Source organism: Vombatus ursinus, unplaced genomic scaffold (genome assembly GCF_900497805.2).
Source record: "Vombatus ursinus unplaced genomic scaffold, bare-nosed wombat genome assembly UNPS02010548.1, whole genome shotgun sequence".
NCBI lineage: Eukaryota > Metazoa > Chordata > Mammalia > Diprotodontia > Vombatidae > Vombatus > Vombatus ursinus.
Window position 1 is genome coordinate 11828404 of NW_020950326.1, and position 15906 is coordinate 11844309.

At 36.3% G+C, this 15906-nt stretch overlaps 1 protein-coding gene across 1 annotated transcript in view; it reads left to right on the forward strand.

The window, feature by feature from the left end:
* The window catches only part of CNTNAP5 (contactin associated protein like 5), an 880169-nt gene that overhangs the window by 199426 nt on the left and 664837 nt on the right, over nt 1-15906 (forward strand). The window contains exon 2 of the mRNA XM_027854715.1: nt 9273-9377. Coding sequence (XP_027710516.1) covers nt 9273-9377 — 105 coding nt within the window. The remainder of the gene's footprint in view (nt 1-9272; nt 9378-15906) is intronic.

The window sequence follows — 15906 nt, forward strand, 5'->3', positions numbered from 1 at the left end:
TCCAAAATTAATCTGAGAAATTACTGGAGCAGTCATCATAAGTAAGGTAGAGTCAATCATGGATGAAATCCATCTATATACCAGGAAATAATATCAAACAAAAGAGCTTAAGAGTTTGGACTTCTTTCACCTCCTGCATGTCTATGATAAGGCCTTTAGCCAAGGGCCTAAAAGAGTCAGAAAGGAGAGGCTTCTTCTATGTGTAGGCTAAGTGTTATTGTTTTTATAATAAGATTATAGCTGCCCACTGAAGAGCAAGCCCTGGGAGTCCAATGGATCAAACTTTTAGCAGAGATTCCATGTCCTCCCAGGAGAATTTTTATAACAACTAAGCCCAATAAGAAGTCAGCATCTCAACCAAGCAACACGCTTGACCCAGCCTAGTAGCCAGGAGAACTGCACCTAAGCATTAGAGCAACTCTTCCATCGGAGCTGCAATATATCACAGTGAACGTAGTGAAGACCTTCTGAGAAAGAAAAGATGCTCTGTCTATGAGTTGCCATGGTCACATGTGACTCTTTCCCATTTGCCTTATTACATTAAGTTTGTGTCAACTCTTTTCCCCACAGTCTCTTATGTATTTGTCAGAATGTGAACCCAAGGTTTTAGTGAAAAAAATGCTTCGGGCTTTGTAACTATTTTTGCTATACCATTTGAGCAAATGCTTTTGTTAAAGAACAAATTTATTCCCCTAGATTGTTGTTAAGAGAAAAAAAAAACATTTGTGAGGGCTCATGAGCTATAGTATTACGAGGCAAGCCACCCACAAACTTAATCTTAGAACTCTGAGAATAGTAGCTGGCACCTTTCTGAGGACTCACCTTGTCACTGCCAGTGAGAATTGGAGGCTGGGTCCCAAAAAGTGGTGCTACATATATGTTGTGGTGGATTGGGGAGGAGGAAATTATAGGAAGGGAATGAGAAGGGGGAGACATGAGCAAAAGATGACACCAAGCTCCTAAACCTTAATGACTGGGAGGATTGTAGTATCATTAATAAATCATTAATGTCAAAGCTAGGCCCATTGCTCAGGTGTTCCACATCTCAGTACAGTGTTGTTTCTCTCTCCCTCTAAACTGCATCAAATATGTGTGGCCATTAGGGAATTGATTCCATCTCCCTAACTAGACTTCATACTTCTTAACAATAGAGTGTGACCCATTTCTTTTATTTCTCACTGAGGACTTAAAAAACTACTTACTCATTAGATTGAATTCAATGGGAGTTCCATGGCATACTGAAAAGAGCCCTGGATCTAGAGTCAAATAACCTAGGTTAAAATTCTGTCTTTGATGCTCATTGCCTGCCTGAGCAAGCCATGTCCTCTCCCAGGACCTTCGTATCCTTATCTTGTTGCAGCTGGTGAACTAGATGGCCTCTGTGGTTCCTTTCAGTTCTAAATCTCCTGATATCTAGGTTTACCAATGGCTAGAGAGCAAGGTTTGGACTTATCCTCCTGACTTGTCCTTAGAGAAGATGCCTCTTTGGTTTGTACATTATGAAAGCAGTTTTTCTTTCAGTTTTTAACAGAGGAAAAGGGGTGCATGGGGGTCAATATCAAGAGTAATATTGTAATATTTATTTTTTTGTTTACAATGTGGAATTATGGGTATCAAGGGAAAAAAACAAATGAAGCTAAAAGCATGAGTTGTCATTTTTGAGCACCATTTTAGGCACTGCACAAAATGCATACTTTATGTCTTTTAAACAAAGTAGGCCATTAAGTGTGTGATGCTAAGAGGAAATTTTATCTTACCTATAAATACAAGTGAATCTTTTAAACTTCAAATCCCCAAACACAGACAATTCACTGCGGCAATCAAGGCTGTTGTACAGAATTTAACTTCAGCACCATCTGTAACCCTACTGGTATTTTAATAACAATGAATAGAAATATATGTTGTTGACAACAAACTTATTATCTGAAGTAAAAAACATCTTAAAAAGTCAATGCTAACTTCCAGGACTTTTGTGCAGAATATGATTTACTCAAAAATCTTTTCTTTTTTCTTTTTCCTTTTTTTTTTACATTTTCATCTTTTAATTAACATGAAAGAAGCTCTTTAATCTTTACCTTAAAGTGAATATTGAACAAAAAGATTCCTCCTCTTCCATCAGATTGAATATATCAAATAAAAATGATTGACTCTTGATCAATAGAAATATTAATAAGTAATTCTGGCAAAGAAAGTGTTTGGATTTTTTTTTTGTTAGTTTTCTTGGGAATTGGTAGTGATGGTTGCAGGACAGGAGGGATTTAAATTCTTTCCACATTTAGATACTATTCTTCTCTGGATATTTTTAAAAAAGTATTCCTTTTTTCCCCTCTGAAGAAATAGTTCTTTTACTAAAAATGTATATTCCAGAAACAAATTCTTAGTGCTCAAGGCAATTCTCTAAAACTATATGCTTTAGAAGAGTTGCCTAACTGCATTATTGAGGGAATTTCTACTTTGAGAATTCCTAAATTGATGAAATCACAAAACCTTGCCAAAAAATAAAAGAAAGTTAAGAGATCTTGGGACTTCTCACAAAACGACGTGGCTACAGATTGTTACAGAAGGACAGAAGCAACAGACCACTTGTGTCTGGTAGACACAAATCAGGAGTTTAAGGGCCCTGGGCTTTTTACTTCAAAAACTGTCACTTCCCTACTGTGTGAATTTAAGGGCGTCCCTAAGCCTGCCTGAGTTTCCTCCTCTATAAAATAATGGAATTGGACCAGATGATTGTTATTTAAAACAAGTAGTAGAGGGAACACTAGCCTTGCAAGTTAGGAAAATCTAAGTTCAAATCTGGGCCTCAATTTCCTCATCTGTAAAATGAAGGTATTGAACTTGATGAACTGTAGGGTCTATTTCATTTCTAAATCTTATGATTCTGTGATTTTTGAGATCCACTGTAGCTATCCCATCCTATAACTAGACAGCTTAGAAATTTCAGAAGTAGGAATAGGCTCTGAAAGCAGATGATCCAGGAAGAGATAATTATTTTAGGGATAGATGTCAAAAATCAGTTTGTTTGTTTTTTTAATTCTCATTTCCACATGCAGAGATGATTTCTATTAATGAGGCCATCTTGAATTTTCAAAAAAGATATGTAGTGCCACCATTAGGAGTACTTTTGTGCAAAAAAAAATTATATTACTATAGCTTTGAACTAGCCTTCATATGTTTTCATCTTTTGGGAAGTAAAAGCAGTGACGTGCTGGTGAATATTTAACAACCAGGTCTCTGGGAGGGAAATTTACAAATGATAGAGTTTTAGGTTTTATCTGCATTAATAACATTTACTCTGTCACATTCTTAAGTATAGAAATCAACAAAACAAAACAAAAATCAAGCCCTGATTTATCATATTTGCTGATTTCCAAGGTATAAATGCTCATACTGAAAATGTAGCAATTAGCTCTTTTGATCAGTTCAAGATGGCACCAGCACATCCTTGATAGGTAAATTGATTGAAATTACAAGACAAGTTATTGGCAGAGTCTAAATTAGCACTCAGTTCTCCTGATTCTAGGGCCTGTGTTTTTCCTACAAGTCATCTCCAGCAAACTTTTCCTGGGTAGCAGCTGAATCATCTACTAAATTATCTCCAGACAGTAGAAACTTCAATCCATAGGAAATCTGTGGCATTGTGGATTTCAGGGTCTAAGCTGAGATTTGTTTGTCACTCTCATGACAGAGAGCTTTCCTCAGATCAGAGGAAGCTAATGGCATTTGGGAAAATGATATGCCAAAGAAAAGAGTATTTGCTTTCTGAGATAATCCCTACTTAATTATAATCAGCACTGTATAATAGAGAGTAGGCCTTGGAATTAGGTGGAGCTGAGTTCAAGTCTAGCCAGTGATACTAGAAACAAGTCATCTAATGTCTCAGTGCCCCAGACAATCTTCTAACACTATAAATTGTAACCTGTTTCATACCACTATATCTCTCCCATCTATCCCTTTCTATATATTCAGAGGGTTACCACCTCTCTTTTTCTCCACCCTAATTTTCCCCTCTTACTATGAAATTTCAATATACATGCAATATTCATATTAATTCCCACTTAGGCGACTTAAATGCCTGGGTCCTCAAATTCTTAAGACCTATTCCAAACTCAACCTCAATTGGAGACAGAGATGCTCACACCCTTGATTTTGTCATAACCCACAAGTGTTCTACTTCCATGTTCATGCAGTTTTTAATCATTCAATCTATTCCACTTCCTTATGATCTCTTACTATTCTTCAACCTCACCATGAACTCAAATACTTCTACATCTCAGTTCTTTCCCAGGACATCACCCCAAACACTATCTACACTCTTCTTCCTTCTCTATATCAACCCCAAAGTTGAACTAGTTTTACTCTACATGGAATTAACTGCGTCCTTTATCTGCTACCAATTATGCCTTGCCCAGATCCAACCTTGAATTTACTCCTACTATTTAATTTTTCATTCCTATTCAAATGTTGCTAAATGGAGATGGAGAAATTTACAAAACTACTTTGTGTGGTCCTACTGCAAAGTCATGGAATCTCAAATTGGACCCTCTTTGAAGCAGGACAACCCTTTTCCATTCACTATCCTATTAACCATAAGGTCTATTCAAAACATTTTTGTCCCTCCTCAAAACTCCTGGGGCACCTATGCCCCAACCCTTTCAGCTGAAGGTCTCATCTCATAATTCCCTGGAAAGCTTGAGGTCATTTGCTGAAAGAACCCTCTTCTCCCCTCCTCTATATTTCATTTCAGTCAGAAGTTTTCCCTGACTGTTATCTCCTTCACCCTTGTCTGGCTTTGAAGTGACACTCCTGGAGTTATACTAAATTTCATTAAAAAAAATCTCTAGAGTATCAAAATCCACTTTCCACCCTCCCTGCAAACACATACAAGAAAACCCCAACCCAATTACTTTTCTCACTGAATTTTTGACAGAACTGACTGGTTGTTTTGAACTATAAAGATCCAGTATCAGCAGACTGGTACTAATTTGAGAAGATCTAAAAATGAAATAGTTGGATTCATTGAATTTTTAGTTTCCACAGCAAATAGAACAGATTGTGTTTGTTTTTGTGTGTTTTCCCCTTTCCAGTCATGTATTTATTGTTATATAGATCTTTCTCATACATGTTAAGCATTATTTAGTTGTGGTCAAAACTTCAAATCCTCTTGTCCCACCTTTCTCTTTCCCTTCTCTCCTCAATCTCTCCATCTCCATTGTGATACTTCAGTTCTTCAAAAGATACATAGTTTCACCGTCACAAATCGCTCTATATTAGTAAATGATCTTCTACAAAATTTCACCTTTCCTCTAGCCCCTAGAGGAAAAAAAAATCTGCGTGGTCAGTTTTCTGGCGATGAGCCCATCTCATCTTAGAGTGGTTCTCAGACAGTAGACACAAGGTCTGTGATGTTCTGTACCTGGAGCCTTACAGTTTGGTAGTTCATGCCAGCGTTTTGGGCTCTGCTAGCCTTGTATTTGAAAAACTGGAGTCACCTCCACACAACTATGAAGTATGAAAGTAAGACTGCAGTGGAGGCATGCTTATAAATCTCAGAAGAAGACAAATTATGAATAATGACAAGTTTTTGTGGTTGTCTTAATGAGGGAGAAATGATTTAAAAGAAATAAGCTTACTAATCCTGTTTCCCTTAGAAAACTCAAGCAAAGATCATTTCAAAACCTTTATCTGTTTCTTTTCTTAAAATTGATTTATAGTTTTTGAAGCACTTACAATTTTTTTCCTCATTTTATGCTTCAAGTAACCTTATGATGAAGGTAGGGGAGACATTGATATCCCTATTTTAAAGGGAAAGGAACTGAGGATCATAGAGACCAAGTAATTTGTCCAAAGTCATACAGAAAATCAGTGGCAGAGTTCAGGTATTCTGGCTTCTAGATCTCTGCTATTTCTATTATAATATTCTGTTTAAAGTTAAAAGGACAAAGTAGAAAAATAGATAACCCATTGATCAATAACACATATATACACCCTGACAGATGTTAATCAGTCAATAAACATTTGTTAAGTGTCTACTATATGCCAGGTACTGTGCTAAACTCTGGGATATAAATACAAAAAAGAAAATCCATGCCCTCAAGCAGCTTATAATAAACTGGGAGTAAACAATATGCAAAAAAAGGCATGGTGGAAAAGTCGGAGAAATCCCAAAGTAATGCAGCCAGGTGGGAAAGGAGAAGTTCTGAGCTGCGTTCTCTCCTTAATTGGAGCTTTTTGGAGTCCTCAGCTTCCCTCTCTAACCAGAGCGACAGAGTAGGGTGATGTGATGTAGAACAAAGGCTGGTAGGATTTTGCAGGCTGATGACATTTTCCCAATAATGGGCTTCCTGGGGCATTCATCTATATTAATGCTCAATGGAATTTTACCCCTTCATTTTAATTAATAGGAGATGTTTTCTATTACTTTTTATAATGAGTAGATACATAGATATATTCTCCATTTCCATTATCTAGATGCTGATAAGTTGTGCATTCTATCTCACACAGAAGTGAGCTAATAGCCACTTGGCTGTTTGCAATATGAAAGGCACCAAAACAGCCATCTGCCTCCAAATATCTTTTCTCACTGACTAGCCATGATTGTGCTCCTTTTTTTTCTTCTGCAGCTTCAAAATTCGTATTTTATTGTTAGAGTTTGGGTTTAGTAAAACAAGATGGGGGTACTTTCTCTAACCGAATGGTCTGGTTAAAATACATACATTTTTCTTGGGCTAGCACAGCCCAAACACTGGCATGAGAGATCTGGGGAGATCTCCTAGCCTTCTCACAGAAAACACTATTAATAATAATAACAAGTAGTAGTAATCATTATTTTATTGTTATCATCATCTATTGGGTAGTTGTCATCTTAAAAGATACATCTTAAAGACAAGCCCCAAGAGAATTAAACATTGAATAGGAAGGGAAATGAGAGTTAGAAAGATTGTGATCAGAAAGGCTGGACAACAGCCTGGTATCATTAAGGATATTGAACTATGGAGACCATCACGGAATGTGGCACTAGTGCCTTGGAGAATGAGCAGGAAAAGAGGATGCCTATCAAAAAGTTTACTTACTTTACTGCCTTATCTTGGTACCATCCCTCCATTTATGAATAATACATTTAAAACCTTTGAAAAAGCATGTTGGAGGGTATAGGAGCTCAGTTTCAAATCTCTTTTTATCATTAGTAATGATGATCCCATCTTCAACACATCAGAAGGGTAGCCTGGGGCAAAAAGAAAAAAAAAAGGCAACATTTGTTGCTATTTACTTCTCCATGACCCCTCTTCTTATGGCCTGGTCAGCATTCATTTGTAGATTCTGCCTCATTATCAAGGACCTGCCTGTGTTTTATGTTTGTAGAATGCCTCATAATATTTTTCAAACTTTTGTGTTTTGTAAAACCCAAAATACACTTCGCCAAGCTGATTTTTAACACATTTCAACTAACAAGCATTTAATGCTTATGTTTCTCATTAATTTTCCTTCAAATTGTCCAAATGCTTCCTTTCAAGAGTTACCAGATAAGGAAAAAGCACTATAATCATATTTTGTCTTGTTAAAACTGTCCACTTTTTTCATAAAATAAAATGAATTTAATTTTTACTGTTTAATGCAGGTTTGAAGGTGGTGTTGAAATAGATTGAAATGGCTCAGATCTCCCTCCCTGCTGTACAGAATCATAGACTCTTAATAGTCAGCATGTAAAATAGACATAGGGAAATGGAGGGCCAGAGAGGGGAAGTGACTTGTTCAATGGCACATAATTAGTGTGAAATCAAGGATTAAATTTGAAGATTTCTGTCTTCCAACTCTGGATGTTTGCCTTTGCAATATACTGGTCACTAACTTCATAAAAAAGCAAGTTTTGCAATGTATTCTCTCAGTCATAAAAAAGTCACTGTCCAAAACACAATGAAAAATTCAATCTATAATAAAAGTGGAAATAACCAGAATTCTAGGATCTCCATTGAACAGGATTTTATGTATTTTGTTATTTGCTGCCCACTAATTTTAGGAGAATGGGGCAAGTAATAAGAAAAGTATTCAAAAGGAAAGAATAATGTGACAATATAGAATGCAAGCTTCTTTAGGGTAAGCACTATCTCACTTTTGTATTTGTAGTCTCAGTATCTAGTACATGCCTGCCACATACATTAGGGCTGAAATTATCCTTGTTGATTAATTTAAAAAGTGTAGGATCAGGGAGTAGTGTCCTATAATAAATTCACATTCAGACCAATCCCCGAGTCTCAGTTTTTTTTCAACCAAATTCAACTTCAGCCATAAAATAAGTAAGACTAGATTTAGAAGATCATTATATTTATCCTCAAGTCTAATTAAAATTATCCTTCTCTCTCTCTCTCTCTCTCTCTCTCTCTCTCTCTCTCTCTCTCTCTCCAGTCCTGGACTGGAAAGTGACCATTGATTATTTATTATAGTCACCTCATCTTAGCAAGAAATCCAGCCCACAAACTGAGACTCTGCTTGGTCCAGTACTCTCTTAGTAAGGCTAGAAAGTGAACAAAGATAATATTTGAAAGATTTTTGAAAAGGGTTGAAACAGAGATGTGTTTAAGTATGTCTTCAACAAAAACTGCACTGGACTCTCATTTAAACATAATCCAATTCTATTTGGTTATTTACTTACTTTTTTTTTATTTTGTTATCTTAAACTTAGCCTACTCCATGATTTCCACAGATAACCATGTCTGTGTTGCCATGGAATTAAAGTGAATTTTGTTTCAGTGATCAACAGTGATTTTGTTCTCAGGCAACTTTTTATAACTATGGGTGATTTACTTATCCCAATTTCTTTCCCTGTCTTCAAAATTACTCCCAGAATCGCTGAGGTTGGGCCAACTAAAATATCTATCTAGCATAATTATTACCTTCCCCCTGCCCTTTTTAAGCAGAGATTCTGGAAGATGTTTTTTTTTTTTTTTAATTCTTCCTCTGGGAAATATTTAAGTGGAAATAGGTCTGGATATGGGCCAAAAGACCTAGGTTCAAATCCTGCATCTCACTTACTAGCCATAAGACCAAGCTATTTAACCTCTCTTGTACTTGATTTCCTCAAGTATAAAATGAACAAAATATTACCTACACTTTCTTCCTCACAAAGTTATTGTTAAGAAAGTGCTTTGCAAATCTTAATGGTTAAAATAAATGTGAGTTGTTATTAATAATGTCTGAGAATATTTCCATTTGTCTATTCTAAGAGTAACATTTTGATGGACTTTTTCTATGTATGTCTCTTCTCCTGGTTTTAGATAACTGTGATAACCCATTATCAGCCCTGCTGCCTCCAACAGCCTTTTCCAGTTCATCAGAACTCTTCGGCACTCCCAGCCCAGCCCAACTCAACAGAAGAATTGGTGAGTGAGGTGACTGAAGCCAGGATAAATCTATAAAGAAAAGTGCTAATGAATAATGGATGAAGCTGCACATTGGAAGAAAATTAACATTTTACTCAACTAGAATCACTCCTTCATGCACTAAACATAGTGTTCAGGCAGTTTGGTTCTTTACTGATTATTATAAAAGACTGATGAAAATGAAAAAAAAAGTTTGCCTTGTATTTTGCTTTTGCATTATAATATAAACCCCAAATACATGCTTGAATTTATTGTCATATAGATGAATAAATACACTTGATAATATATTTACATTAGACATGAATGAGGAGCAACAAGTGAGGAACTTTTCCCAGTTTTTTCTTTCCTCTACTTAAACAGAGAATGGGTTGATAGCAAAAAATAAATAAATAATTTTTTAAAAAAATAGTAGAAAGAAGACTGAATTGGGAATCAAGTAACCCAGGTTATCGCCTCATTTCTCCTATTAACTACTTCAGAAACCATGAACAAGTCATTTGACTCCTCCAGGATTCAGTGTTCTCACCTCAAAGTCACCTTTCAACACAGAAAGGCTATCATTATGGCTAGTATCCTCAATAGAGTCCTGGAAGATATATTTACTTCTTTCAACAAGATGATCACAAGGAGGCTTATCTATTAGTGAAGACTTCCATGTGAATTCCAAAGCTGCAAACATATTTCCAAAGAACAAGTAGCTTCAGAGATATGAAGTGTTATGAAGTAGAAGACACAAAGCTGCTATTACCATTGATAGCATAACAAAGCAAAATGGGTAGAAGGAAATGGATAGATAGAGGAAAGGACTTTAAAAAAATATTAAGTGAGTAAATATTTATTGTGGCTACTAGCACTGGGTTATATTCTAGATCTGACTAGTAGGCCATCTCTAGTTGTCTTGATTTATATCTCACCACTGGACCTGGATAGCTCTGGGGGAAAAAGTGAGGATAGTAACTTTGCACAGCCCTCCCTCACTTAATTCCAACTCACTTGCCAGTCATGGCATCACCTTCCTGATGCCATGGTCCTCTTTTCTAGAATGAAGGACAAACAACAACAGCAACAGATGTGACTAACAACAGTATAGTGAATGAATGGTCTTTGTCCTCCAGGAGATGAAATTTTACCTGGGAAGGCAAGTCCTAAGCACACCAAAAAACAGTAAAAAAGAAAGATTTAATATATATTATGCCAGATAACCACTGGAGAGATAGATTTCAGAAGGCCCCACCCAGTACATTGAAAAATTCAATTCAATTCAACAAATACTTTTTCAGCAGCTACTTTGTGCAAGGCTCGTCTCTGGGTTCTGAGGATGCAAGGACAAAAGTGAAGCAGTCTCTCCCTTTCAAGAGTTGACATTCTCCTGGTGGGATTATCAATCATTGTTAAGTTTATACAGAGTCATTTCAAGAATGAGAAAATACTAACAAATAGGGAGCTCAGGAAAGAATTTGTATAGGAGGTGGCATCCGACTGTCTATGGGTGGATGATAGGAATTCTTCCAGGCATAGGAGAGAATGGAATGCATTCCAGACATAGCTGGCCATTTGTGCAAAGATCAGAGGTGGTAAATGAAATGTATTTGGAAAACAGCAAGGTGGCCTGTTTAGTTGGAATGGAGAGGATATAAAGGGAAATAAAGCTGGGAAGATAGGTAGAAGCCTGATTGTAAAAGGCTTTCAAGAGATCAGCTGGAGATTTTGTATTTTACTGTAGAGGCAATAGAAAGCTATTTTAATAGTTGAATGATATAGGGAAGGGGAGAGGAATAAGCATTTACCACACGCCTACTATGTGCCAGGCACTGTGCTAAGTGCCTTACAATTATTATCTCCTTTGATCCTCACAACAATCTCAGGGGTGTTGGTGCTACTGTTTTTTTCAGTTGAGGAAACTAAGGCAGGCACAAGTTAAGTCACTTGTCCAATGTCACACAGGAAGTATCTGAGGCCTGATTTGAACTCAGGTCTTCCTGACTCCAGGTCCTGTATTCCTTTGGAACATTTTATGAACACCAATTTGATAAATTTATGGAAGATGAATTAGACAAGGGAAAGACTGAAAGCATGAAGACAGAAGGTTATTAGAATATCTAAATGAGAGGTGATGATGGCCTAAATTAAGGGATGTATTTTGTGGAAAGAAAAGTGGATGAATAAAAGAAATGTGGATAAAAAAATTAGGACATGGTTGAATATGGAAGGTTAGGGAGAGGAAATTAAAAGATGACTCCATGGTTGCAAATTGGATGGATTGGAAGTGTGGAGATTCTTTCCACAAAATTAGGGAAATTTGGAGTAGGGAAAATACAATGAGTTCTGTTTTGGACACATTGAATATGATTGATTATATAGGGGTCCAGAGGAAGGAGAGATCATTTCATCCTGGACTGGTCAGGAATATTTATGCTGCAATTAGAAGGAATAGCTTCCTGTTTTTGTTTTTGTTTTTCCCAAGAATTGTCAGGACAATATATTTGTGAAATTGGAGAATAACTCTTAAGTCTTTGTCGTTGTTGTTCAATTGTTTTCAGTTATGTCCAACTCTTTATGACCTTATGCAGGGTTTTATTGGCAAAGATACTGGAGTCGTTTGCCATTTCTTTCTCCTGCTCATCTTACAGATGATGAAACTGAATCAAACAGAATCAAGTGAATTGCCCTGCAGTCACTTAGCTAGTAAGTTTCTGAGGCCAGATTTGAACTTAAGAAGATGAATCGTCCTGACTTCAAGCCTATCACTATCCATTGTACCACCTAGTTGTCCCTCTTAAGTTTTACCTGGATTCTAATAGGCTGAACCAGATGACCTCTAAGGATTCTTGATCTTCTGATTACAAATCTAGCTTTTGTTTTACCATGTCCTGCAAATTATTGAAGTCCCTTACTTTATGGACAGTTAAACATAGGAGACACAGACAAGGCATGGAAGTATACATAGGAACACACAGCAGATCTAGCTCAATAATAAGTATATAATTAGTTCTTCTTATTCAGCATTATGTGAGCATTGGTTATAAAGCAATGAGACTAATTTCTACAGTACTGACCGGAGCTTGTACATGCTAATGAGTCTATTATCTATTTGATATCCTCATTTAGGGAGTGGACATCCATTGCAATGAAGATGCACTTGATCATAACAGTTTTATAAGTCCATATTTGAAATGCTTTTCAGAGACTATATTATATTCTCTTGGACATCTAGATTAGGGAAAACCTCATCCTTTCAGGTTGAATTTGATTTTTATAAAGAACCAATATTTATCCATAGCCACATCTGGTATATGAAGTGGGTGGCCAAGTTAGGAAATAATGTTTTTGCTTTAAAATAAAATATGATGATAAAATAATAGGACTAGCTTTTCTGGGTGGTGAAAAAAAACTTGTTCTAAAGTTAACACAGAAGAAGGTCCAAGGATGGTTTGAGCAGTCTTAGCTTTGATGGAATAGGAGTCCAGTCTCTCAAAGTGACTACTTTAAAGATGCAAATACTCATTTACATGCATATATTTGTCTTAAAACAAACAAAAAACCAAATAAACACATGTACATAGTTTCACTGGTTAAGCCACATCTAGCATGTAGTGGAATGGAGGCAGAGGTACAATGGGAAAGGCATCTTATGGAGTAATTAGAATGACCAAGTGTTGGTTTTGATTAATGTGGGAAAATTCATGAATGGAATAACTTTTGAGCACTATTTTGAAAGGATGAAAGGAGTGTGTTTTCATGTCCTCACACACAAATCTGATTATACCATTCTTCTACTTTGAAAGTTTCAATGAGTCCCCATTTCCTGACAAATAAAGTGTAAACTCCTGGTCCTGGCTTTCAAAACCATTCACCATCTTCCTTAAATTTACTTTTATTCTTTAATTTACTTTTATTTTTAAAGCTTTACTTCATAATATTCCTTTTTTATATAATCCAAGTTCTGACCAAATGGAACTATTCTTTTCGTTTCCTTCTCTGTTCTCTGTTCACATTATCCCTCATTTTCTTTTCTCCTCATTAGTCTCTAAGCAACTTAAGAGCAAGATGAATGTTCTATTTATGTCTGCATCTCTGGTACCATCCCAGTACCTTGCAGTATTATAACAGTTATTTAATAAATGTTTGTTGAATTAAATTGGAAAAAATGAAGGCAATATTTTAAGGGACAGAAATGTCTAGTTCTGGAGCTTCAGAGAAGGAGACAAGCACACCAGTGTCTTGATATGATGTCCTTAATTAAGTGAAAAAAATTGTTGGGGCTGAGAGGAAGAGGGCAGTGTAGAAAGACAAATTTATAGCAAAATCTCAATCAGGAGCCTATCAGCCAGATCATCAGTTTATATCCAGTACAAGTCAGTAGCAACAGAAAGTCATTATTGCCTGATGATACTCTAGCAGTTTCTGGGGAAGTAACATGTATGATTTCAGTCCAGTTTCTTCCCTAATGGACAGATGTCAACATATTGCAGATGGCACTGCCCCAATTTGTTCTAATTGCCAGGCATGTTTGGCAGCCTCAGAAAGATAAAAGAAGAGCAAATATGGAAAGTGTATTGTTCTAGCTTCATGGTTCATAGTTCATAGATTTAGAACTGGAAGGGTCTTAACTTATTTGGTTCCAATATCTCCATTTATAGATGAGGAAACTGAGATTCAGATATGTTAAGAGACTTGCTTAAAATCAGATATGTAGTAAGTAGCACAGCCAATATTCAAACTTAGGTCTTCCAATTGTACATCCAGCATCCTCTCCCTTTTAGCATGCTTCTTCTCCTTTATTTGACCTCTTTAGGAAGGTATAGTTATAAAAGAGACAAAGGAAATTTGAGCTAGAGTTAGAGTCAGAAATTTGGCTTGGATTCCTGTCCTCTCTCTCACCTCCATGTTCCTGTTCAGGTTAGCTTTTCTCTTTTCTATCTTAAATCTTTCCCACTGCACTTGGAAGGGAAATGTAATTAAAGTCAGGAAGGTTTTAGATGAATTAGAAAGCATATAATAAAGTATCAAGCATAAAACATCAAAATTGAGAGGGAAGGAAGTATTTAGGGTACACATCTAATGTTTAAGGTTGATGTTTATCTGAGGGGTGTGCTGGACATAGTTTGTACTGGCTCATGAAAGGTGATTGTTAAATTTTTAATATGAGCATTCAGATTTCAAAAATTGCCGAATCAGAACTTGACTTACTGTATTCTTCATTGCCTAGACTTAAGAATGATGTAGAAAAAATGTGAAGAATGCAGATTAAACTTCAAAGTGTGTCATACATACATTCTCTCTACCAAAGACGTCTGTTAAGCATATAAAAGCTTATCCCTGTGCTATTCCATAACAGCAAGGATTGAGTCATATTAAAACATATCTTCCCCAGTAGCTAGCATATTTCTATATACAGAGTAACCACTATGCTTGTTGAATGGAAGAATGAATGCATGAACAAATGAATGAGTAAGTGATCATCATGTAGGGTAACTGTGCCCTCCCACAAATTATTCCAGAGATAGACTGTTCAGCTAGAGGGACCATGGCTCTGATCCAACATGATATTTATCATTTTATGCACCCATGGGGTATTTCCTTTTCCTCTTCCCACCACATTTACTTACTTGTCTGCTTTCTATTATTTTTCAATACATTTCCATTTTTCGTAAATTTTTACTGCAAGAAGAGGTAGAGATTTTGAAGTAGGATAACAATCTTAGAGGTCTTCTCAGTGCCTTCATTTTGGAGATAAGGCCCAAAGAGGTTAAGGGACTCACCCAAGTTCATAAGAGGGAGTAAGTGACAGAACTAAGATTTAATCCAAGGTCTTATGACTTGAAATCCAATTCCTTTTCCATGTATACACACATCCAAAAATAGAAAAAGGTTCAATGTATTTTGTGAGAAACCCTTTGAACATCTGTGTCGCTTTCAGATTTGGCAGACTAAAGTCCAACAGCAGAGACATTCTTTGTCTTATGTTTAATTCGTATACCATGTCAACAGCCCTGTGTTCAGGTAGAAGCTTAATACTCATTATAGTCATTACCATTATCTGAAAACTTTTTTCTTTATAGCACTATAATCTTTACTGAATTGATGTTGTTATACATACATAGGCCCTTTCCTCTATAAACTTTAACTGTAGCACAGACAGGATGAATCCTAGGGTATGGTAGCTCACGATTGTTGTTGTCTTCTACATCTTGCAATCAGGTAACCTATAGCAGAGAAGGAGGTAGCTCCTTTTGCTGGGGTTCAAAAAGAAATGAAATTCAGATATTTTCAATCAACCCATGCATTTTGCCGCCACATCCACACTCCCCTCTCTCTCAACTAATGTGTTCCTTCCCTCACCCTTAAAGCTAGTTTTATTGTTCATTTTAACATAATAAAACTGGTAAGAACATGTTAGAGAAGAGGGCATGTCAGGAAACAGATTTCAAGCAAAAAGGTCAGGCATATTCAATCCCACCTGGAGTTTTCCTTTTGTCACTTTCTTCTTCTTCTTCTTCTTCTTCTTCTTCTTCTTCTTCTTCTTCTT